Here is a 27,339-nt window from a genome sequence, read left to right on the forward strand (position 1 = left end):
GTCCTGAATCTAACGAGACCACTTTTATGATTTTTGGACAAACGGTTCAAAAGTTATAAGCAAAAACAGCCATTTTTTGTATCTCCGGACCAGCAGGTGGCGCTGCGCCGAGACACTGCATGTTGCCTCAAGTCATGCTTGTGATGACATGTACCAAGTTTGGTTTGAATACGATAAAGCGTTGCGGAGATATTGCCTTAAGAGTGCTTTTGCAACCGCTACGTAAAATTTGTTTGCGCGTTTATCGCAAATGATTTGACGAATCAACTTGATTTGCAAGATTTTTTGTCAGCATGGTCTGAAGATGATCTGGTTCAATTTTCGTGCAAATCGGATGAACCGTCTAGGACGAGTTCGCAAAAGTAGGTTTTTCGGTTAATTAAAAATGGCGGGAAAATTATTATGACGGAAAATGACGTCATAGGGTGCAATCGAATTGTCTTGAGCCAAGGAATCAGAGGGAAAAAGAATTTCGTTTCTAGCCCTTATGGTTCAAAAGTTATTAGCATAAACATGAGTCTAATTTTGGACTGATGGTGGCGCTAGAGGGATTGAGTTAGAGACTCAAAATTTGCTATGGTGACATTTCAGACTGTCCTCTATTAGTGTGCCAAATTTCATAACTTTTTACCATACGGTTCTATGGGTTGCCATAGACTTCGTGGCGGAAGAAGAAGAAGAAGAAGATGAATAATAATAATAATAGGAACGGGAACGGTTTCAATAGGTGCCTTCGCACCTTCGGTGCTTGGCCCCTAATAATAATAGGAACGGGAACGGTTTCAATAGGTGCCTTCGCACCTTCGGTGCTTGGCCCCTAATAATAATAATAAGAACGGGAACGGTTTCAATAGGTGCCTTCGCACCTTCGGTGCTTGGCCCCTAATAATAATAATAAAGAAGAATTAATCTATTAGCTATTAAAGTTTTTATTATTTAGCCTAATCATTAGGATTAGGCTATTTATTATGATATTTCTAGGGAAACATTAAACCAATGAATTAAGATTTGCTTGTTGACTCACCGTTATCAGCATAGTTTGAGGTAGATTGAGCTGTTCCTGCGCCTTGCGGAGCTCTTGTCTTCTCTGCCAGCTGTGAGAGAATGCGCCATTAATTGAACGACAGATGCCAAAAGCACGGTCAGTTTTTGGTTTTTCCTTTTGTAGTGAATAATTCACTGCCACATTCAAGTTATGGCCAAAACAGTTTAGCCATGGCCATTTGAGGCCTCGTATGGCCACAACAATATTGGCCCCGTTGTCAGTTGTGATGCAGGAAATTTTACTTTCTTCTATGTCCCAATCGAGCGCAACCACTTTCAGCACCTCGAACAGTACACATGCAGTGTGGTTCTCCGGGATGAATGTGGTTTCGAGTATAATGGACTGTAACAGCCATGTAGGGGGTCATATTTATGCTTGACCACATGTCTGTTGTCAAAGCGACAAAATCAACCACTTTCAAATCTTTTGCGATGATCTCCCTCGTTTTATTGTACAGATCAGGGATAGCAGTTTTAGCAAAGTACTTGCGGCCCGGCAACTCGTACTGTTTGTCAAATGTCTGAAGTAGTTCTTTAAAACGTTCCTTTTCTACGGTATGATAGGAAACCATCTCCTTCGCGATATATGCCGTGCATCGGGCCCATCTTTCACTGTTTCGCTTGTACTTGGTGCTTTTCGCAAAAGCTCCAACGATGGATTGCTGAGTCGGAACTTTGCTGAACGTTACTGCAGCAGCTTCTTTTGGTGCTAGTTTAGCAGCCTCGGCAGGTTGGTGAGTTCGCAAATGTACGAACAAGTTTGTCGTTTGAGACTCTTTTACAGACACAACGTTCATGCAAACTTTGCAGATTGCTTGACTTATGTCCTTGGGCTCTCCTTTCTCATCTGGTTTAAATCCAAAAAACTGCCAAATAGGTGATGTCACGTTTTTCTTGTTAACCAACTCCATCTTTGCTATTAACACTTTTGTGAACAACGATTAGCCTACAATTTACGGTGTGTAATTTCCCAAGATAAAAAGTAATGTAAATGTACATTAAATATATAATTAGTAAATTATAACAAAAGTAAAATATGCAGACAAGTAAATAAATAATTTTATAAATTATTAAATAAATGAGCAAATAAGTAAACTAATTGCTCCGCCCCCACGCGATAAGATCGTATATCACGATCTCACAGGCTGACGATATGGCGATTGGAAAATTAGGCATATCGCCCAACACTACTGCAACACCCGTCAAAATAAAAGTCCCTACTGATTTACACAGATAATTCAGATCTAAAACCTATTTAAACACACAGATGTGTCAAAAATGTACACAAAAACAAATTAGATATATTATAATGAAGTCTGTTACAATAAAACTTCCTCCAGCTCTCCGTGGTTCACGAGTGCCCAGTCAGTCGCTCTCTCTCTCATGCATGCAGTGCCTCGCTAAACCACGCCCCCTCCGCAACATAATCTAACACTCATTTCAAATGTAAAGATGTCAGCCAATCACAACAGTGGGCGTTTTCACTGAAGTCTAACCGCAGACACGCCCCTTGAAACAGGGCATTCAGCCACAGGGCAAACATCAGTATAGAAAAAATGCCTTTTATTTCTAAATTATGAAATTTTTTGATGTAAAAATCATACTAACAATATAAGTACACCTCAGGAAACATTATAAAATAATAGAAAAATGAAGCTGGCGAACAGCGGTCTTTCCAGTCGGCTTTGGCCGCGACTCTGGAAGACTTGGAGTTAAGCTTTTCTTTGAGAAATTAACAAAGAACGGCACTGAAGTCATTCTTAAGAAAGGAAGATGTGTTCAGCGTTTTGCCGACTGGATACAGCGAAAGTTTAATCCATCAACTAGCTCCCCTTCACCTTCTTCGTTGCTCTGGTTGGTTGTAGCGCTATCCTATTGCGTGCAGAGGGAATTTGAAAGACAACCGTTTATCCCGCCCCTCGGATTGAGCCCTGCCAACGGTGAGTTCCCAGACCCAACATCTTGATGTGGCTCTGGCTTGTCAGGCTAGTAGTCGTCAGGTTTTAGCCAGGTTTCTGTCAAACACAGCACATCTAGATTATTATCTGTAATCATATCATTAACAATAAGCGATTTTGGAGAAAGGGATTGAATATTCATCAATTGCATTTTTTCCCTTCAAGATATTTTTGTACACTCACCTAAAGGATTATTAGGAACACCTGTTCAATTTCTCATTAATGCAATTATCTAATCAACCAATCACATGGCAGTTGCTTCAATGCATTTAGGGGTGTGGTCCTGGTCAAGACAATCTCCTGAACTCCAAACTGAATGTCGGAATGGGAAAGAAAGGTGATTTAAGCAATGTTGAGCGTGGCATGGTTGTTGGTGCCAGACGGGCCGGTCTGAGTATTTCACAATCTGCTCAGTTACAGGGATTTTCACGCACAACCATTTCTAGGATTTACAAAGAATGGTGTGAAAAGGGAAAAGCATCCAGTATGCGGCAGTCCTGTGGGAGAAAATGCCTTGTTGATGCTAGAGGTCAGAGGAGAATGGGCCGACTGATTCAAGCTGATAGAAGAGCAACTTTGACTGAAATAACCACTCGTTACAACCGAGGTATGCAGCAAAGCATTTGTGAAGCCACAACACACACAACCTTGAGGCGGATGGGCTACAACAGCAGAAGACCCCACCGGGTACCACTCATCTCCACTACAAAGAGGAAAAAGAGGCGACAATTTGCACGAGGTCACCAAAATTGGACAGTTGAAGACAAGTTGTTGCCTGGTCTGATGAGTCTGGATTTCTGTTGAGACATTCAGATGGTAGAGTCAGAATTTGGCGTAAACCGAATGAGAACATGGATCCATCATGCCTTGTTCCCACTGTGCAGGCTGCTGGTGGTGGTGTAATGGTGTGGGGGATGTTTTCTTGGCACACTTTAGGCCCCTTAGTGCCAATTGGGCATGGTTTAAATGCCATGGCCTACCTGAGCATTGTTTCTGCCCATGTCCATCCCTTTATGAGCACCATGTCCCCATCCTCTGATGGCTACTTCCAGCAGGATAATGCACCGTCACAAAGCTCGAATCATTTCAAATTGGTTTCTTGAACATGACAATGAGTTCACTGAACTAAAATGGCCGCCACAGTCTCCAGATCTCAACCCAATAGAGCATCTTTGGGATGTGGTGGAACGGGAGCTTCGTGCCCTGGATGTGCATCCCACAAATCTCCATCATCTGCAAGATGCTCTCCTATCAATATGGGCCAACATTTCTAAAGAATGCTTTCAGCACCTTGTTGAATCAATGCCACGTAGAATTAAGGCAGTTCTGAAGGCGAAATGGGGTCAAACACAGTATTAGTATGTGTTCCTAATAATCCTTTAGGTGAGTGTATTTACTAATTCGAGGAACAGACACAGTCTCTATGTGATAATATCCAGGTTCTGACTTCTGTGACCTCTGTAATGTGAGACAACTAGCAGACGGTCAGTTTAGCCAGTGCGTCTGCTTCCTGACCTGGGCCCCAGTTATTCAAGTTTCAACTCTAAGACTATGTGCCAGATTACTAGAGAGAAGAGCGGCACCACCCTAGGAGGGTAATTGTCTATGAACCCTATGTTATTCTGCTGACACTACTTAGACAACCAGCCATTGAGTGATGATAGTCTGCTAACTATTTAATGACTTCGACGAACAGGAAGGGGACCAGAGCAAAAACATTTTATTTTAAAAGTTGGAAAAATCTTGATCAGATATCTGTGCATGTTAGTCAGTTTCACAGATGTATTAAAGGGGTGGTAAAACACATTCGTTTGAAGGCTTGATTGTGTTTGTGGGGTGCATTGTAACATGTGTTCATGCTTCGTTTAAAAAAAAAATTGCATTTATTTGTCATATATTTGACCTTTATTCTACACTGCTCTGTCCCTCCTTGTATAACGGTCTGATGGTTTCCGGGTTGTATGAAGCCAGTCCCTCAAAAATACGCGATGGGCTCAGATTGGTTAGCTGGCCCAGTGTGTTCTGATTCGTTAACCGCAGTGCACGTTTATCGGAAACGCCACGCCCCTTACCTTTACCGGTAGACTGTGCTTTGGTCAGTAGAAACAATGGTATCAATAAAACTATACCAATCTGAGCCCGAATCAGACCCAGAACATTTTAGTGAAGATGATCGAGCAGAACCTGTTCATTCCTCAAGAGTAAAGACTGCGGATCTAAAGTGATCGCTACTGAATGGCACTGTTACTTTTGTATTTTTAGAACGATTATAGCCAAATATCTGTCGCATGAACTATTAACCCAAAACGAACACTAAGCACTGGCTTTACTAGTAAGTTAGCCAAATCACACACAGAACCATGTTTAGCATGCCTGTAGATAAACAATACAACAATACAAACAATTATTCAAAGAATAATTTACACTAATGCCAAGTTCGCTGTTGAGATTTTAACGTTAGTGTTTGTAACGTTAGGTGTTCGTCGGATAACGTTAAGTATGAATGAGCATTTAACAGACTGGTTTGCAGAACAGCGTTGTCATCTGTTTACTTCCTTGCTACAACCCATTACAGGAAAACACATCGATGAAAAATAAATCAGACTTACAGGTTGTGGCCCGTAAACAGCTTCTGTTTGTAAATCGAGCTTTCAGGACAAGCCGTTGTGCAAATCCTGCATTGAACTCGCAAAGTTTGTGGAAGTTTTCCTCCGTGAAATGTGCTGCGGGAGGGAGCCCCGCACGCGTTGTGCATGATTCACACTGGCCGTGTTTGTCTCACGCAGCTGACGTTGTGCGAATCCTGTATTGAACTCGCGAAGATTGTGGAAGTTTTCCTCTGTGAGATGTGCTGCGGGAGCCCCGCGCGCGCCTGTTCCCCTCAGTCTCAAACACACATGTGCATATAACATGCTGTATGTTAAACGCTCTGCAACGCACCCCCGTCCCACAAGGAAGGCTGAACAGAGCAAGTACCCCAGACCTGCAATCCGGATGAAAATAACAGCGTTTCGTCGGCATTGCAGCAACACCACTCCAGCCTAACTATACCACAACAGCGCCGCGATACAAAATGGCCTCACCCCCCCTTATTTAATATTCTCGGAGGAGGGGGTTTATGTAAATATTGAGCCTGTTGATGTCACCAACCCTGGAGGAATGTCTGTAGTCGCCTACTGGCCGTTTGCTGTAGTTCTTAGAAACTGATTTATTTAAAAGCAAATATCTCCCTTTGCTTTAAACTTTGAACGTTGTAACTTTACAGATGTTGTTTATGCTTGTGGGTGTTTGCCAGGGTTGGTATAGTGATCTGTTGTCTCTATCATATTCTGGTGCCGGATATACAGTATTTGGAGCCATATCATACCGTCCACGATAATACAGGTATACATTTTTACATGATAAAAAAGTGTCATATCGCGATATCAATGATATGCGTATGGCGCATTTACGTTCCCTAGCGCGCACAACAACAACACCTGTCAGAGTATACACGAAGAGCAGCATGTCAGCCTCCGATAACGACTTAGCACCTAAAAAGGGAGCTACTTGGTTACAAGAGGTCAGCCCTCTTGACAACTGACTAAACATTGACAACTTAAAGCTGCTATTGATGTTTGCAGCGCAATATTTGACCGGAAGGGTAACATTGACAGTTATTTTCATCAGTCACGGCTCGTTAGATCTAGCATTCTGCCTTCTTTGAAACAGACACAGAGATAAAGTAGTGCGTAAGATTACATTTATTTGAATGAATGGATTATAGCATTTATTTGAGAGAGAGAGAGAGAGAGAGAGAGAGAGAGAGAGAGAGAGAGACGTACCTGTGTGACTGCGTCTGTTCAGTCTCTGTCCGACTTAGCTATTTTATTGCTAAGTCGCAGGGTGGCGTTAATAACAAGCTTCTGTGCTCATGAATGTGCGGCGCGATCTCTGCTCTCTGAATGCGAGTGACGCGCGCGCGTGTGTGTGTGTGTGTGCTTGCGCTTCAATAGTCCCGTTTACATGCACACTTTTATGTCATTCCGATTAAAATCATTCCGATTGAACGATTCTGTGGACAGTTTACACGATACGTTATCTAAACCGATCTGGTGTTGAAGTAGACAAACGCTGTCAGATGAGATGGCATAGCCAGGCTATGTCTGTGTCATTATTCCAACATCTTCATAACTTGTTACAAAATAAAAAGTTTTACACTTCAGAAATATTAGCGTATCCTTTATGAAAGATTACAGTGCTCCATCTAAACACACCTGAAATGAAAACAGCGCATTAATATAGAACAAGGATTCATCTGACTTGGAACTACCTGTGCATTAAACGATTTTATTGCACACCTTCCAGCCAATCAGAATCAAATATTCAGACAGACCATGGCATAAATTACATTATTGTTAAACTTAAATGTTATGTTATGGTTGTGTTTGCACTAATAAATGCTGCTGCCTACCAGCTGCAATAACCAATAAAACTTTGTTCCATACATTTTTTTTTATATATCGTCATAAATATCGTTATCTTAAATATTCTTGAAATATTGTGATATCCTTTTGAGACTGTGAGCCGAGTCTGACCACCAAAACTTTAAGATTAAACAAGACGGTTCATTCATATTATTTTTAAAGTCATTACAGTCACTGCGGAAGCTCGGGTTGCCATAGAAACATGACACGTGCTGAACCTGAAATATTTGAAGCTTTTCAAATATAAGCTTTTTTTTACGCAATTTAAGTGTCATAGAAAACATTTATGTAACAGTTCGCCTGAGATTGTGTTGCTGATTTGAAATGTATTATTTAAATATAAGTAAATTATTACTGTGCGCTTGCATTAAATCTGCCCACTTTGCTTCTAATGGCTGAGAGAGAGTGAAAGAGGTAATTCATTTTCTTTTTCTTTTTTAAAACCTTATTTACCGGCTCACACTTTTCTTATTCTCTCTGTATCTCTATTCTATTAAAGTCAATGTGAGGGTGACAGATCAATCTCACCGGAGCCCAGCTGTGTGTCCATGAAGAGTGACTGGTCTATGATAGAGCCAATAAAGTTTAAGGGAAAACACACATCAACTGATCTGAGGTACAACATTTTTCTTTAGACACACAGAGAGACCACACACAAATATTGCATGTATAGTGGAATTCGGCATATATCACTTACAAATATTCACTATACCTTCCATATGTTGTCTTTATATTAATGTAAAATCTACATAAACTCACATGTATGATTGTTCACTATTATCTCTATTCTATTAAAGTCAATTTAAGGGTGACAGATCAATCTCACCGGAGCCCAGCTGTGTGTCCATGAAGAGTGACTGGTCTATGATAGAGCCAATAAAGTTTAAGGGAAAACACACATCAACTGATCTGAGGTACAACATTTTTCTTTAGACACACAGAGAGACCACACACAAATATTGCATGTATAGTGGATTTCGGCATATATCCACTTACAAATATTCACTATACCTTCCATATGTTGTATTTATATTAATGTGAAATCTACATAAACTCACATGTATTATTGTTCACTATTATCTCTATTCAATTAAAGTCAATGTGAGGGTGACAGATCAATCTCACCGGAGCCCAGCTGTTGGTCCATGAAGAGTGACCGGTCTATGATGGAGTCTATGATGAAAAACACATCAACTGATCTGAGGTGCAACATTTACATTTGATAGATCTTAGGTACAAAACTTTTCTTTAGACAGACAGAGAGATGTCACAGATATAACTAACTTATTGGGAAGCCAGAATGCATCCATTAACATAAAATGAGCCAAACTTTGTCTGTCTGTTATGTGTATTTTTAATCAACTATATTATGGAGGCAACGTCAGATTTAAGATGAAGTGCAAGTGCGAGGGCACGGGGGAGAACGATACTGTCTTTACTGAGAACCCCAGCAGCTCCAGAGCTTCAGTCCTGATGTTTGAGGGACAGACACAGAACCGCCTTTGAAAAGTGCTGAGCTTGGTTAATTAACTGCTATCGTGAGGTCAATTGAGACACAGCTGCTACAAAGAACTCACAAACTCCATGTAGCCGGCTGATGTACAGCTGCGTCTATGATAGAGGGGAAACACACATCAAATGATCTGAGGTACAACGTTTCATAGATAGACACGTAGATATACAAATTTAGTTATTCATTTATGAATTTCTTTCACCAGAAAAATAAATCATATTGAAACATTTTGTCCAGGGAATCTCTGGTTGAGTTGACACGGAATGACGGTATGAATTCTTGTCTCTGTTTTCTCTTCTCAATTGTATTGTCTCTGTTCTGTCCATGTTTGTCTATAATCAGTGACCAGTCTATGGACACTCAAGGAAGATTTAAGGGAAGACATATGCCATCTAATCGGAGGTACAGCATTTCTGTCTAGTCATAAAGATTTTTAATTACCACTTTTACTCCTTTATGTTGTAATCTAATGATTTATTATTTCAGTCTTGATTCTCAACTGGTCCAAAGCACATTTAAATCAAATCTGCTGAAGAAGTTTCAGTGTCTGTATGAAGGAACAGCAAAGCAGGGAAACCTAACACTCCTGAATGAGATCTACACAGAGCTCTACATCACAGAGAGTGAAAGTGGAGAGATCAATAATGAGCATGAGGTGAGACAGATTGAGACACAATCCAGGAGAGCAGCAACAGAGGACACACCAATCAAATGCAATGACATCTTTAGACCTTTACCTGGACAAGACAAACCCATCAGAACTGTGCTGACAAAGGGAGTCGCTGGCATTGGAAAAACAGTCTCAGTGCAGAAGTTCATTGTGGACTGGGCTAAAGGGAAAGAAAATCAGGACATCCAGCTCATATTTCCACTTCCTTTCAGAGAGCTCAACTTGATGAAGGACAAAACACTCAGTCTTTCAGATCTTCTTCATGTCTTTTTCCCTGAAACAAAAGAAATGGAAATATCCAGTGGTGAATATAAAGTGTTGTTCATCTTTGATGGTCTGGATGAGTGTCGTCTGCCTCTGAACTTTAAGAGAAAAGTGAAACTGTTTAATATATCTGAATCAGCCTCAGTGGACGTGCTGCTGATGAACCTCATTGAGGGGAATCTGCTTCCCTCTGCTCTCATCTGGATCACCTCCAGACCAGCAGCAGCTGATCTCGTCCCCTCTGAGTGTGTCCATCGAGTGACAGAGGTACGAGGCTTCAATGACCCACAGAAGGAGGAATACTTCAGGAAGAGAACCAGTGATCAGAGTCTGGCCAATACAATCATCACACACCTGAAGTCATCAAGGAGCCTCCACATCATGTGCCACATCCCAGTGTTCTGCTGGATCTCAGCCACTGTTCTAGAGAAGATGTTGAGTGAAGCAGAGAGAGGAGAGATTCCCAAGACTCTCACTCAAATGTACACACACTTCCTGATCATTCAGACCAACATCAAACATGAGAAGGACTATGAGAAGAAAGTGAAAGATGAAGACATGATTCTCAAACTGGGGAAACTGGCTTTCCAGCAGCTTGTGAAAGGCAACCTGATCTTCTATGAGGAAGACCTGAGAGAGTGTGGCATTGATGTGACAGAAGCATCAGTGTACTCAGGATTGTGCACTCAGATCTTCAGAGAGGAGTTGGGCTTGTATCACGGGAAAGTCTTCTGCTTTGTTCATCTGAGCATTCAGGAACATCTAGCAGCTCTATATGCACACATCTCCTGTACAAACAAGAACAGAAATGTGTTTGACAAAACCAAACACCGTCTGTTGTCTAAGGTTTTAAACCAGATGAAATCGGTTTCATTATCTGAGCTGCATCAGAGAGCTGTAAATAAGGCCTTCAAGAGTAAGAATGGACATCTGGACCTTTTCCTGCGTTTCCTTCTGGGTCTCTCATTGGAGTCCAATCAGACTCTCTTACGAGAACTACTGACACAGACAGGAAGCTGCTCCTACAACAAAGAGGAAACAGTTCAGTACATCAAACAGAAGATCAGGGAGAATCGCTCTCCAGAGAGATCCATCAATCTGTTCCACTGTCTGAATGAACTGGGTGACAATTCACTGATGCAGGAGATCCAACATTATCTGAAATCTGGAGAAATAGGAGAAACCAAACTCTCCTCTTCACAGTGGTCAGCTCTGGTTTATGTGTTACTGACATCCGAGCAGAAGATGGATGTTTTTGATATAAAACAGTTTATTGGAGCACAAAATACAGCAGATGAAGTTCTTCAGAAGCTGCTTCCTGTGGTTAAAGAATCCAGATCAGTTCAGTAAGTCACACTGACAGCAATCATTACACTGATAAAGCATGATCACGTCACAGGTGTTTTTTTTTTTTTTTTCATGTTTCTTAAGCCCCGTTTCCACCGAAATTACCCGGAAAAATTTGTACCAGGAACTTTTTTTTACAGGAACTTTCCCCCCCCAGACCTGCTACTCTCTGCGTTTCCACCGCGGTCTAAAATACAGTGAAGCTTAGGCAAATTAGTCCAGAGACGTGGGACTGCGCGCGACTGTTCCTCCCAGTCAGCGACGGACAGTAATCATTTTTGTGCGACACTGTCTGCAACAATAACAAGTATGGAGGGGATTCAAGCAGCGCTGCTTTTGCTGGTTATGTATTGGTTTACTAAAGAGGTAATTAACAAAACGGCGGAAAAGAGTCTAGCACCGATACTAAAGCGTATTCTGAAAGCTCATAAAGCTATATTTAAAATAAGACAACACATGCTATTATCCGCTATTTTGGACATTGACCGTGCGATTGCTGAGACAACGCGCGCCATCGAACAGAAAGAGCAAGACTGATATTTACTGAACACAGAACAAACCTAGCAAAAGACTTTTAAACATGCCGGTTTAAATAAAATGCTGCATTAGCTCAACCAATCAGCATGTTTAGCGCACATACATTTCAGGAAATAAGTGATGCAACGGTGGCTAGGATTGATGTGTCTGGAAGTATAGATGATGTAAATAATCAGGTTACATCAGCAATTATTAAAGCAGCAGTGGAATCTTTTCCAATGGGGAAAATCAGAGGTAATCAGAAATTGGTTCCTTGGTGAGTGTCATCAGGCAGTAAGAAATAGAAATAAAGCATTCAGACTAGGGCTGCACGATTAATCTGAAAAAATTCACGATCTCGATTCAAACATAAATGCGATCTCATTTCTTGATGTTGGTGATTCACTTCCGTGTATTTCCCTCAGATCATGCTGCGTTCACGCGTTATTGGTCCCACCAGAGCTTGTCACATTCACACAAAAACAAAACACTAACCAATCAATCATAAATCTCCACTTCTCTCCTCTCCCTCATTGGCCAAGTTCCGCTCTTACTGACGTGTAAGAAGGCGGCAGACCTAAACGGAGTCAGATTTGTAGCGGTAAGAGGTAAAAATGAACCCCAGTGTGGAAAATCCCGGTGGCGACGGTGAGAGTGAGGATGTTGTAACAACATTGGTACAGAAAAAAGGAGCACATTCCACCGTGTGGAGCTTTTTCGGGTTTAAACCTAAAGACGATGCGCAAATAGTTATTTGCAAACAGTGCTTTTGCATCGTCGCAGCACAGCAAGTAACATCACTAATCTATACAATCACCTCAAACGTCACCACAAAATACAGTACGAGTTAGCCATGAGAGACAAGGGAGCCACACCACAAAATACCAGCCGCCAGACCACGCAAACTTCCATAACTCAGACGTTGTACGGCACAAAGATATAACAAAAGCCATTAGGGCTGTCACTTTTTATTCGATATTCGAATATGCATTCGAACATGATGTGAAATATCCTTAATCGAACTATAAATAAACTATCCAGTTTTTAAAGTGCCATGCAGAGCGGGTACTGCGAATATTGCTGAAATGGGTGAAAAACATCCCAACTGTGTCGGATACGGGTGCGGGTCGGGTCGGACAAGGGAGAACACGGGTTTTAAACAGTCACGTGCAAACGAATATATATAAAAAATATATGCATGTACAGTGTCGCCGCTCCCATTACGTGCATCATGCGCTGCGCGTCGGGCACCAAGTGCTGAGGGGGGCACCACAAGAAAATGCTCTCTCCACCTGTATTTCAAGATGATAAAATAATTTCAAATCCATATTAGTTTATTTGTGCCCGCACAGCGCGCGCACCCTCCCAGGAGAATCACAATCGCGTGCGCGATCTGCCTGCACTGCAGTCGTCGAGATGGATCCTGAGGAGTTGAAGAAAAAAATAGCCGCAAATGTGGAAGTTCATCGCTGAAGCACGCAGATAACTGTGGTAACAAACCAAGCACACGCAGTTCTATCGAACAGTATTTTTGTCATGTTTCCTGAGTTTGGTCTCCTAATAACGCTGTCTTAGTACATTACGTTAAGCGTTTTCTTATAACAATTTTATTTATAGTTTTCATTTTTTACAAAAACAAAACAAAACAACGAAATAAGACAACAAAAACCCTCTCTCCACAAGGCAAGATATTAAATAATCATAAAAATAGAAATAAACAGTAATAAGCATATATTTACATCTAGTCTGTCTACATTTGTTGTTTCTACATTTTAATTTAATTGTAACTAATTACTTTTATTTAAAATTGATTCTTTTTTTTTAAGTATAAGAAAAAATTAGAATCGTGTAAGAGAATCGTGATCTCAATTCCCATGGAGAAAAATCGTGATTCACATTTTAGCAAGAATCGTGCAGCCCTAATTCAGACTATTTAAAAGAACCCACAATCTACAGAATCTAATCCAATATAAGATAGCACAGGTAGTGGTGAGGTGAACGATAAGACAGGCAATGAGGAGAAGTTGGAGAAACTTTTGTAGTGAGATAGGAAAAACAACTCCGGTTCAGAAAATCTGTCAGAAGAAGAGAGAATGATAAGGGCAATAACTTTGAATCAGCATTTACAGATATAGATTTAGAAAAATACAGTTAAGCAATAGATGAATAGATGAACCATTCACTCTGGCAGAGATGGTAAGCGCAATTAAGAGAGCAAAACCTACATCTCCAGGGAAAGATCGAATATGTTCTGCAATGTTAAAACAAATAGGGAAAAGATCACTTTTAAAGTTGCTTGAGGTATTCAATAAAGTCTGGAAGGAGGGAATATTACCAAATGCATGGAAATAAGCAATAGTGATTCAGATTAGGAAATATGGCTAGGATCCAACTATTCCCACGAGTTATAGGCCAATAGCTCTAACATCAAACTTGTGGTAAATAATGGAAAAAATAATAACAGATAGGATGTCATATGAACTTGACATAAGATGTTTACTTGTAAGTTGTTAGAGTGGTTTTAGGAGGGGAAGGAATACTATGGATTTGGTTTTAAGATAAGAGACTGAGATAAGAAAAGCGCAAGCAAATAAAGAGAGTGTAGTTGCAGTATTTTTTTATATTAAAAAGGCTTACGACATGATGTGGAAGGAGGGATTATTAATCAAGCTGAATAAGATGGGGGGGTCGGTGGGAGAACATTTAATTGGATAAAATACTTTCTGATTGGAAGGAAAATTTAAGTGAAAATTGGGGCAGAAATGTCAAACCCAGAAGACATAAGAAGGTCTTTGTTTGCAGATGATGGGGCGATGTGGAAAAGTGGAAGGAATGTGGAATATGTTGTATGGAAGGTACAGGAGGCAATTGATAAGGTGGTAGAATAGGGTTATGATTGGGGGTTTAGGTTTTCAGTAGAAAAGACGCAGTCAGTCTTCTTTACAAGGAAAATAATTAATGACGGTATGAGGCTAAGGATGTACGGGAAAGAGTTAGAGAAAGTCAGTACATTTACATTTTTGGGAGTGACATTTGATGCAAGACTGACATTTGTAGAGCAAATTAAGAAAATGGAGGTTAAGTGCAAAAAGTAATAAATATGATTAGATGTCTGACAGAAAGAGAATGGGGAGCTAGTCGCTCATCTCTAAAGAGTATACAGGTGATTAGCTGGTTAGCTGATTAGAGTGTGGCACCAGGTGTCTTCAATATTGAACCTTTTCACAATATTCAAATTTTCTGAGGTACTGAATTTGGAATTTTCCTTAGTTGTCTGTATTGATCATCAAAATTAAATTAAATAAACGTTTGAAATATATCAGTCTGTGTGTAATGAATGAATATAATATACAAGTTTCACTTTTTTAATGGAATTAGTGAAATAAATCAACGTTTTGATGATATTCTAATTATATGACCTGCACCTGTATATGTGGCATTGATTAGATCGGTTTTGGATTATGGTAGCATAGTGGTTGGATCTGCAGCCAAATATCAGTTTTTAATTATTGAGTAGGAGAAAAATATAATGAATTTACACCAATTTATACGGATGGTGCTAAACAACCAGAGACAGAGATAACAGGGTTTGGGGTGGTAATACCAGGAAAAGGAATTGGTATAAATAGAAGAACATCGGATAAATTAGGAGTATATACTGTAGAAATGTTGGCAATGTTAATTGCATTAAGGTGGGTGGAAAAGACGGGACAGGACAAAACATTGCTATGCTCTGATTCTTCATCAGCTTTAGCTATCTTAAGATCATTTCTTTCATAAAGCCGACAAGATATTCTGTATGAAGTACTTCAGCTAATTACAAATATAGTTAATAAAGGAAGTCAGGTAATATTTATGTGGGTTCCAGCACATGTAGGGGTAGGGATTAGGGGAAATGAGGTGGCAGATAAACTAGCAAAGAGAGTTATCTTTCCACATTATTGAAAGATAACACAGAAATGCAAATAAAAATTAGTAAAGCAGAGGTTAAAAGCAAAATATGGGAGAAAATAAATGGTGGCAAGAACGGTGGAAAAGAGAGGAGAAAGGGAGAAAATTGTATCAAGGTGCGAGGGATGTCAAGAAGAGAAATCAGAAGAGCATGCAGTCATGATTTGTAGAAGATATGAAACTCAGAGAGAAAATTTGAGGGGTATAGGGGTGCAGGAGTTCATATTAAAAAGGTTACTGAGCACAAAAAGATGGGGCACAGATCAGAATACAGATTTGTTTTTTAAGAGAATCAGGGTGTAACGAATTAGCTCTGAGGAGAAATATTAATAATTATTCATAACTCATTATGATTATTCATTATGATTAATTATGAATATTTGAATAATTTAACTAGATTAACTTGATGTAGCTACATTTACATTACAATCATTCAATCAGTTTGTCCTAAGGACGTTCAGTATTGATTATTAATTTAATTCTTATGAAAAGGATATTTTTCATGGCCACAGAAAAATAATTATTTCTTTGAATGATGAGCTTGTGTGGTTGCTTCGAATTCATTGAGGATGAGAAAATTGCACATGGCGTGCAGAGTTTGGGCCTTCTGGTCCATGGCCTTGTGAGGCCTTTGGCTCGGTGTGGGTAGAGGCCTGCCATGTGCACGGCCTGCGGGGCGGGAGCCCACAGACACAGCGTGTTGTCCGTGAAGCAGGAGAAGAGAGAGGAGGGACGAGTGCCTTGCTCCTTAAGAAGTCTGCAGGAGGTCACCACCTCCTGAAGTAGACTTGACCAATGAGTTTGTTGGGATTTCCAAGCGGGGAAAATCTCCTCTGGAGATTTACGGGTCTTTGTTTCAAACCGGATTCAAAAGGGTCTGTGCTCATTTATACTCTAATTAGTGCAACAAACACATATTGCCTCTTACGAGAACGTGACATACATGAAAGTGTAAGTTGTGAAGCGAGCATTAATTTGATAGGAGACACGACATATATAAGGTTACCTGAAATAGTAAGTTGTTCATAAGACATTCTTAAGGCCTGTACACACCGGGACGAATATCGCACGCGCTTATCGCCAGCGTTTTTCGTGACGTTTTTCGGCGCATCTTGAGTGTTCACACCCAAGCGATTTCCATTGGCGATGCGCAGAGTGAACGTGCACATTCAGTAGATGCGCTCCCGGTACACAAGATGGTGCTGTGGCACTTATGCTTCTGACACTCGCTTGTCACACAGAAGAAAAGGAGAGACAGTATTTACGTGCTTGCCAAAACCACAGATATATTATGTCTATGGCAAAACCATTCACACACTCTTTGCTAACTGGCAAGCAGCATTAGCAGCCCATCTTCTTCTTTGTCTACTTACTACTTCTTCTTCGTATCAATGTGTGCTCAGCAAGACCGATTTTGTGCTTGAGCGCCACCAAGTCGTGTTTTAGTGTCACTTCAGCAGCTCCAGGCACGTGAACAAAAGCGCTGATCTCATTGGTCTGTCAGTTTTTAACGTGCCGCGTCAAAATAAAAAAACGAACCCGAGGCGTTTTTTTTTAAATGACGCTTTTATGCCTGCCGTTTTACGCGTCGGTGTGCACACTCACATTGGCGCCCATTGTTTAGTCACGAGGCGTTAAACGTCGGCGATAAACGCACGCGAAAATCGTCCCGGTGTGAACAGGCCTTTAAGTTACATACAATGCAACCGACCCTTTACAAGACAGTTATGTGTGTACATAGAAGGTCCTAGGGTGCTTGTTCATTTATAGACGGTTTGTCTATAACTTGAGGCAAAAGCGTGTGTTTTACAGGCTGTGTCTTTCACAGGCTGTGTCTTTCCCCTGTGGACTTTCCATGTGGCCACATTCCTTTGGTGTCGTAAAACCTTTTCAGTTTCTAGGTGTCCTGTAACCAGAGGGCCCTTTCGGGGGATGGGTCCATAGACTTTCAGAGTGAGCTCTACGGATTACTTGTTAAATTGGACAAATTATTGTGTCTGAATTGTCTCAGTCGCTACAAGGGGTTTTCAATAGGATTTGAAGAAGAATTGGTAGAATGTGAGAGGTATTGTACAGGGATATAAGTAGAGTATAGAATAACAGAGCTAGGTATTTTGGAAAATTGAATAGTTTTTTTGTTTGTTTGTTTGTGGGCATGTCTATGAGTGAATGGGTAATTTGAATGTATAAAGGGGGAATGATGGTAAGGAAAAAGTTTATTGTAAATCTATTATCTGATTCACACTCAGGAGCAGAAGGTGGCGGTAATGCACCAATAAGCTGGTTGCCAACCGCCGTAAAACTAGAAGAAGAAGATGATTTGTCTTGTTCTAGTATTGAATGATTGTTTAATGTAACCACTGTTGGTGAGTTTCTGTTGCAGTCAAGTCTGTTGTCAAGTTTAGTTTAGTAAAGCTAAGTCTTTTGTTTATTGTTTTGCCAAGTGTTTTTTTTTTTGTTTGGATTTTGTTAATAAACTGCACTTGGGTTCTGCAACTTCCCTCCAGTGGACTATAATGTAACACCACATATATGATTTTAGCATGTGCATAATCCCATAACTTTCAGTGAGCAGGAGAGTGTGTGAGACACACTTACTAAAGCAGCTGAGGAGGTTTGTGTGTCTGTGTGAGAGCTGATGATTGTAGAGGTCAGTGTGTGAGACGTAATGAAGGATTGAATGTGACAGAAATCACATTTGTAGTTTACACATTTTACTCTATAATTGCTGCTGGTATCAGTTCACCATGCATCTTTAACTGTCATATCTATCATCTGGTGTTTCCCCATTAAAAAGCTCAATACATTTAAATATACTTTAAATTTTATATTATTTGTGTAGGCCTATGTATAATTAATTACATTCATATATACATTTAAATATAATAAAATAAATAGTTTTTCATGAATGTATTTTATAAGAATACAAATAGTAATTTAATAAAACATTTTTAGATTTTATAAATTTACTGTGCACCAAGGATTTAGCTTTTTGTTGCTGAATTATACGGTCATCTAGTTTAATATATTTTTGCCTTAGTTTAGGATTATATCTTGTTATTCATTTGTATAATGAAGTAGTGTGTTTTTAGTGGATTGTGTTTTACAAATAAACAAACACTGATGTATAGATATTCTATAGTGATGTAGAACAAAGGATTCAATGAATCAGAATTATTTTATGAATGAAGCACACAAATTATGACACAGCCCTAAAACTGACATTTAATCTGCATAATCGTAATGTATATGATATTGAAACTAACCCGCTCAATCAGCATGTAGAAGCGTGTTTTTAGTGGATTGTGTTTTACAGATAAACAAACACTGATGTATAGATATTCTATAGTGATGTAGAACAAAGGATTCAATGAATCAGAATTATTTTATGAACGAAGCACACAAATTATGACACAGCCCTAAAACTATTTTAATCTGCATAATCATAATGTATATGATATTGAAACTAACCCGCTCAATCAGCATGTAGAAGCGGGTCTGAACCTTAGGCTTGACCTGTTAATGGTACAGTGGTTCTGTACAGTGGTTAGGGCTGTGCAATTAATCGAATTTCGATTTTTCCTCCCAACGATCACCAAAATAGTACAATCGAGAAAAAACAATTATTTTGCCATGTTCAGTTTTGCAAGAACACTCTCATTTTGTCTTGCGTTCTGAATGAAACGCGCACATCCGCTCCTCCCGAAGCCACAAACTCTCTCTCAGTTCGTGAGTTTCGTGTGCATATCATCTGCTGGAATGTAAAAACTCGGCGCGAGTAAAGATGGCAGAAGGAAGGCAGTTTCAGCAGCGTTTGGTGAGCAAAAAAGGCAAAACCAACTCCGTTGTCTGGGAACAGTTTGGCTTCGAGGAATCAGACGACGAGCAGAAACATGCTAAGTGCAAGATTTGCTACATGGTAGTGGCTGCAACGCAAGGGAACACCACAAATTTGTTTAACCACTTGAAAATTAAACACAGAGTGACCTATGACAATCTAATAAAGAAACAAAAACTGACGAGAGCAGGGGTGCCGTGTAAACGTCCTTTTTTTCCTTCATATTTTTCAAATAATTCTCTCTTTGTAAACTTTGTTCAATGCATGCGAGTGCTGCCATATTTTCGAATATGACCAGTCGTTTTCACGTCATCACCCGGGTTTAGTGCCAGAAGACGCGAATGAGAAGTAGCGCTCGCTGTGAGAAAATGTGTCTGTGTTCACTCATCCGAGAGCGCGCACACATCTCACAGTGCGCAAATATTGAGTTATCTTTCAAGTCTTGCTCTTGAACGGACAAACTCACACAAAACGTATGTCAACATGTCCATCTTGATGAGCATCCTAGCAGACATAGTCTGTATATGCCTTGAGTAAACTTTATACAGTCGATAAAGACGACGCATATCCATGCTTTACGCTTAAAGGGGCAGTAGCCTTTACTGCTGTCTGTTTAATGTCAAACAACAAAAGACAAGGACATCACTCACTGCTCTTGATTGAATAGCTTTTGTAAGTTTAATAGGATTAATCTTTAATTTATGCACTCAAATATGCAATGTTATTTTACATTTGATACATTTCTGTACCTGAAAACTAATGTTAGGCGTACCTGAAAAGCATATCTAGCCGAACCATATTGTTGATCTTATTTATTTGTGGTTATCATTTTTACGTGAATACTTTTATACTTTGATTTGAATACATGTTATATTATTTATTTTAATAGTTCAAAAAGTACAACAAATGTTACAATTTCAATTGAATTGTTGAAAGGTGTATTTTTAATAAATGCAACACATTCCCAAAGTCATGTGAAATAATCGTGTTACATAATCGTGATTTCAATATTGACCAAAATAATCGTGATTATGATTTTTTCCATAATCGAGCAGCCCTAACAGTGGTACAGAGTTCCTGCTTATCTGAGCTGTAGAGCCGGAACTGGGAGACTGAAGAGTGTCATTTTTCTCTACAGGTTAAAGGATTGTGGTGTTACAGATGAAGGTTGTGCTGCTCTGGCTTCAGCTCTGAGATCAAACCCCTCACACCTGAGAGAACTGAATCTGACATGGAATAATCTAAGAGACTCAGGAGCGAAGCTGCTCTCGGGTGGACTGAAGGATCCTCACTGTAAACTGGAAAAACTGTGGTAAGATTGTATAAATATATCAATATCCTCCTCCATTTTCTTCATATGGTCAATAATGAACCATTTTCAGAGACCAATCTATTTTGAGTGTTTAAAAACGAGCTAATGAACATTGGTATGCGGAATCGCTGTGGCCGACGAATAAGTGAAGACAGCAGCTGGTCGTCGGGGCAGGATGTTCTTAATCGCCTCCGTCTGCTTCTGAGCCACCTAAAACTGCTGGGCGAAGTTCTCGATGGCGTTGCCAAAGAGGCCAGTCTGGCAGACAGGGGCGTTGAGGAACTGAACTTTGTTTGGCTCACGCACATTCGCCAGGTTTAGCAACAGGGGGCACTTCTGGACCACTAGTGTTCACTTCCCTTGACCCAGGGAGCATGCGGTTACTTTCGTTGCCCGAGAGCGAGGGCCGTCGTCGTATGCAGTTCCTGCATAACCCCTGGGTCGGAACTACCCGTGTGTAATTCCTTGAGTGCGTTGGCCTGGTAGACCTGCAGGAGTGCCATGGCATGCCAAGACGACACAGCTTCTCCACAGACTGTGAAATCTTGCCCGCGAGAGCGGACGAGAACTTACACGCCTGGGAGGGGAGACGCAGATTACCCCGCCAAGTGGTAGTGGTCTTGGGACAAAGTTGCTGTCACGTGCTGTCTCACCTCTTCAGAGCAGACACGCTGATTATAAGCACTCTTCGTAGAAAAACAACAAAATGAATAACAGCAGTGTTCGGCTCCGAAGTAGAAAGCAAAGATGCGGTGCATCCACTTCCTTATTTATACCTGCGCTGCGGGGTGGAGCGTGGAATGCGTGAACCGCTTGCCTCGTTTTTTAAACACTCAAAGTAGATTGGTCTCTGAAAAGTGTTTTCAATTGTGTAAGTATAAAACACAAAATAAGTGTTTCATCTACAAATTTTTTTATTCACAGTAACTGCCTCATCTAATCCTGTTACTATCATATTTTAAATTCGCCTCTTGCTTAATATGTTTGTCTATGATTTAATTCAACTGATCTTAATGGTTAATCAGTGAATCATTTGGTAAATCTATTTGTGAACACAGAGCAAAATAGAGTACATGAAACAATAAAAAAAAATGATGTCAGATTGATCAGAGATGATTCCAAAAGAGGGAGACACATCGCATCAAATACAGCATTTTACATAAAAATATGTCACGCGGGGCTGTAAACAAAGGCCTTACCATTGTAGAGACTGAAAAATTACTGTAAGATCCCGAACTGAAAGACTGAAGAGTGTCATTGTTCTCTACAGGTTGATTGATTGTGGTGTTACAGATAAAGGTTGTGTTGCTCTGGCTTCAGCTCTGAGATCAAACCCATCACACCTGAGAAAACTGATTCTGTCTGGAAATAAACTAGGAGACTCAGTAGTGAAGCTGCTCTCTGATGGACTGAAGGATCCTCACTGTAAACTGGAGAAACTGAGGTAAGATTGTATAAATGTTTCAACATTCACCTCCATTTTCCTCTTGTGGTAAACAATTAACAAAATTAAAACAAAAACTAAAGACGGAAAAAATGACCTGTCAGATTATTGAAGATGATCTTCATTAGATTGTTTCCAAAGTTTGACATAATTTTACAATATTAATGATAATATAAACACGATTGGATGATGTAAAGATGTGACAACTGTGCTTATATCATACAGATGTGTTTAGGATTTTGAGGTTATTTGAATTTATTAGGATTAACCCCTTGAGATGTATCATCTCGTTTTCGAGGGGGTCCTTACAATGAAATACAATTACAACTTAGAAAACATAAGATTACAATTAACAAAACTATTAACAATACATACATAAAAATAAAAAAATAAAAAATAAAAAAGAGAGGAAAAAAACAACAACAACAACAGTACACATAACAACGACAGTTTCAATGATAGCACGTGCAATCTACTTTAAAGTAAGATAATAAAGATTGTTTGAACAACCGAAAAGAAGTAATGGATCTAATATCTACAGGCAAATTATTCCAGTCTAGTACAGCTTTAAACATAAATGCTCTCTTACCAATTGTTTTTTTAACACAAGGAACTAAAAAGTAAGTCTGGACAGAATGCCTCACTTGGTAGTTTGAAGAAAAGAGTACAAAGTATTGTTGTAGATAAGTAGGATAATGAAAGTAAATACATTTAAATATAAATTGGAGCCAGTGAGTCTGCCTTCTCACATTCAAAGATGGCCACTGGAGTGCATCATACATTGTACAGTGGTGAGTGGAAAAAGAACATCCTAAAACGAATCTACAAATTCTATTATATGCCGAATTAAGTAAGACAAGATCAGATTTTAATGCCGTCTGATAAACCACATCACAGTAATCAAAAAACGGAAAAATTAATTGAACAACTAGTTTCTTACGAACACTATAAGTGAAGCAATTTCGAGACCGATGCAAAATACTCATTCCAACATTGACTTTTCGTAAAACATGATTAATGTGGGGTTTAAAGGAGAGTTTAGAATCAAGCCATAAACCAAGATACTTAATAGTGTCAACTCTATGCAGGGGAGTACCATCTTTAAATGATATAACACAAGAACAGCTTTTAGAATTAAGTTTATATCTGGAGCCAAAAATCATAGTATATGACTTGGTCTTATTAAGCACTAATTTATTAGCCAAAAGCCAGTCTTGTAAACTATTAAAATCCAATTGAAGAGATAATTGAATTTGTATAGGATCAGAATTACATGTATATATGACAGTATCATCCGCATAAAGTTGAACCTGACAATTTTTAAGAAGTAATGGTAAATTATTAACATAAATAGAAAAAAGAAGTGGTCCCAGAACTGAACCTTGAGGCACACCTCTCTGGAGAGTCAGAAAATCAGATTTATTCCCATTTAGGACAACGCATTGTTTCCTGTTGTGCAGATATGAATTAAACCACAAAATTGTATTTTTTGAACAACCAATAGCATGAAGTTTATCTAAAAGCAAGTAACGATCAACCAAATCAAAAGCTTTAGTCAAATCAAGAAAAATAGCACCTGTGAGCTTTCCATTATCTGAGGCTGAAAACACATCATTTGTAAACTTAATTAATGCAGTAGTTGTGGAATGATTAGACCTAAAACCAGATTGAGATGAGGATAGAATATTATTGATAGATAAATAATTTGAAAGTTGTTTATAAATAAATTTTTCAAAAACTTTAGATATGGAACATATAATAGATATTGGTCTATAATTATTAATATCAAGTACATCACCTCCCTTATAAAGCGGAGTAATGCGTGCGCATTTCCAGATCACCGGCAACTCACATGTAACAAAGAAAGATTAAATAAATCAGCTAATGGATACATAAGAATATGTGAAGTTAATTTAAGATACCTATTTTCAATTCCATCTAATCCTTCACCACTAGTCACTTTTAATTCATCAATAGCACTCTGAACATCAGTAGGAGCAATTTTCTCAAATGAAAATAAGCTATTACATGATGCAGTCTCATTACAAATATCAGTATTCAAGTAAGAGGCAGACACTAAAGTAGACGAAACTGAAGAAAAATGCTGATTAAATTATTGCGCAATAGATAAGGAGTCATGAAGTATTATATTATTATTATTATTAACTCTAATTTGATTAACTGAATGTTTATTCGATGTATTAATAATGTTTTTAATTTTATTCCAGAATTGTTTAGGATTTTTATAATGGAAAGAAAGACATTCTTTATAATAATTAGACTTTGCATTTCGAGTTTTTGTTTTGCTCAAATTTCTTAAATGCCTATAGACTTCCCAATCAACATCACTTCTTGTCTGACGAAATGTTGTCCATGCTTTGTCCCTTTGCCTAAAGAGACTAATAAGTTCAGAATTAATCCAAGGAAGATGATTGCCCTTAACCCTAACAATTTTCCAAGGTGCATGTTTGTCTACAACATTTATAAACTCAGTATAAAAAAAATCCCAAGCGTCTTGTACATTAGGAATTAAATTAAATCTATTCCAATTTATAGAAATCAGATCATGAATAAATAAATCTAAATTCAGTTTTTTATATTGTCTGATTTTAATTAATTTTGGTGGCAATTTAGGTACTTTAATTTTCCATACACAAAATATAATTGAATGATCACTAAAGCAGTCAGACAACACACCGGACCTTAAAAATCTATTTGGGTGTGAGACAAGTATCCAATCAAGAAGAGATTGTGTACGAGAAGTAATTCTAGTAGGCTCAGTAATTAATTGGGTAAGATTTAAATTATTAAATATATTTTTTCTCTTTATTACATGACATATCCAACAAATTCTTATTGAAATCACCTAATAAGATTAACTCATTTTTACCAAAAACTGAATTAATAGTGGATATCAGGCAGTTAAAGGACTCCACTGGTGAAGAGGGTGGCCTGTATATGCTCCCGATGGTTATACATTTATTTAAGTGGAAAACCACCTTAACAAAAATACATTCAAAATATAAAGGATCAATCGAAGGTATAATTAATTCAGAAACAAGACCTGTAGAAACATATACAGCCACACCTCCACCCCTGGAGCACCTATCCGATCTGTAAACAACATAATTGGTTAAGTTAATTTCATTATCCGAAACATTGCTATTGAGCCATGTTTCGGAAAGAGTGATAATATCAGGCTTATTTAAATCAACCCATACACAAAGTAAGTCAATTTTACACACCAGACTTCTAATATTCAAGTGAATGATTTTTAATCCCTTAACTTTATCCAGCTTGGAAAATAACTAACAATGATACTGTCACTGGTCAAATATAAGAACAAAAATAACTGAATCCAAGAATTCATCAAATAAACTGATCACAACAAAACAAACAGACAGGACATTTAAATACAAAACATATAAACATAAAAACATGACACCCTTCAAGACTAACCCAGCTGCCCCAGAGACCATGTTCCAGGGCATTCCAGTGAGTAAACCAAATAATATAGGTCAAAAACCGTCTCATCAACTCAACTCAAACAGCAATAATAATAAATTAAACACAGTAGCTCTGTGTGAGGTAATACAGAATCCAATGCTCCAAAAGAGTATTTCACATCACAAAAACTACCTCCACACAATAATAATAATCATGCTACTGACAAACTTCAGTTATCCGAAAAATCAAGCCTCTCATCAGACAAACATTAAATTATTCTGGTGAAGTCTAAGGTGACATGTAGACAGCTTCAGCATCTTTGTGGCAGCTAAAACGCTGCTGTTTGCCATCAACAAAAACACACAACGTGCAAGGATATCTAAGATAGTATTTCATATTAAGTTCGCGAAGCTTCCGTTTAACAGGATCAAAGCTCCTGCGCTTCTTCATCAGGTCAGCGCTGAAGTCCGGATAGATATATACGCATGTCCCGTTGTACTCGAGCTTCTTTTTCTCTCTCGCAATGCGAATAATTTTCACTTTGTCCTGGAAATTAAGGAGCTTGATCATAATAGGTCTAGGACTGGCTCTATCGCTTTGAGGTACCCAGATAAAATAAGATTCTTCCATTTTTCAAACTAACCCACCCAAGCATCATGTAGAAGCGGGTCTGAACCTTAGACTGGACTTGTTAATGGTGCTGTGGATTAAGTCTCTCTTTCTGATTGTGAAGTTCCTGCTTATCTGAGCTGTAGATCCTGAACTAAGAGACTAAAGAGTGTCATTTTTCTCTACAGGTTGAGTGATTGTGGTGTTACAGATGACGGTTGTGCTGCTCTGGCATCAGCTCTGAGATCAAACCCCTCACACCTGAGAGAACTGGATCTGTCTGGAAATAATCTAAGAGACTCAGGTGTGAAGCTAGTCTCTGATCTGAAGGAAGATCCACATTATAAACTGGAGAAGATTTGGTGAGTAGTGATGATTAAAACTGTTCATTAGGGCCTGAGCACCGATGGTGTGAGGACCCTATTGGAATTGCTTTGTTTATTATTATTATTATTAGTCTCCCAAATGAATCGCTTTTTTGTGGCCTAAACACACTAGAAAACTCACAAAACTTTGCACATGCATCAGAAGTGGCGAAAATTTACATTTGTACATTTACATTTACATTTGGCAAAATGGCTCGATAGCGCCACCTACAAAATTTCAACGAAGTGCCCCTCCCGCTACGTTCCACATACAGGTATGAAATTCGGTAGACACATGTAACAGCTGCCTAGAGATTTAATCAGATCATCATCAAATTTTGTCAGTCTAATCTAAAGGCCTTTGCAACGTTAAATTGCGAAGATCTTGAGTTTTCCCTGTAGGCCGTGTCCGTGGTGGCCTGACAAAGTTCGATGTTTCGCCAAGAAACAGGAAATTGTTGTAACTCAGGCATACAATGTCCAATCTGCCCCAAACTTCACATGTTTGATAAGAGTCCTGGCCTGAAGACATCTACATGCCAATATTCAGTTATAGTCAAAGCTCCACCTGCTGGCAGCAGGAAGTGTGGCACAT

At 39.1% G+C, this 27,339-nt stretch overlaps 2 protein-coding genes across 3 annotated transcripts in view; both read left to right on the top strand.

Annotated features, from left to right (window-relative positions):
- Window positions 1-8,986, top strand: part of LOC307133342 (uncharacterized protein) — a 28,548-nt gene extending 19,562 nt beyond the window's left edge. The window contains exons 2-5 of one of the 2 annotated variants that reach the window (XM_079828385.1): window positions 7,968-8,084; window positions 8,266-8,382; window positions 8,565-8,672; window positions 8,844-8,986. In XM_079828385.1, the coding sequence (XP_079684511.1) occupies window positions 7,968-8,084; window positions 8,266-8,382; window positions 8,565-8,672; window positions 8,844-8,859 (358 nt within the window). In that variant the 3' untranslated portion in view covers window positions 8,860-8,986. Of the gene's footprint in view, window positions 1-7,967; window positions 8,085-8,265; window positions 8,383-8,564; window positions 8,822-8,843 lie in introns of those variants that run through there. The other variant, XM_079828384.1, reaches the window with a different exon arrangement.
- Window positions 1-27,339, top strand: part of LOC307133319 (NACHT, LRR and PYD domains-containing protein 3-like) — a 96,946-nt gene that overhangs the window by 66,643 nt on the left and 2,964 nt on the right. Inside the window, exons 11-13 of the mRNA XM_079828324.1 lie at window positions 20,706-20,879; window positions 22,150-22,323; window positions 26,568-26,741. Of these exons, the coding sequence (XP_079684450.1) occupies window positions 20,706-20,879; window positions 22,150-22,323; window positions 26,568-26,741 (522 nt within the window). The remainder of the gene's footprint in view (window positions 1-20,705; window positions 20,880-22,149; window positions 22,324-26,567; window positions 26,742-27,339) is intronic.

Source organism: Gobio gobio, assembly GCF_949357685.1.
Source record: "Gobio gobio genome assembly, chromosome: 11".
NCBI classification, from domain to species: Eukaryota; Metazoa; Chordata; class Actinopteri; order Cypriniformes; family Gobionidae; genus Gobio; species Gobio gobio.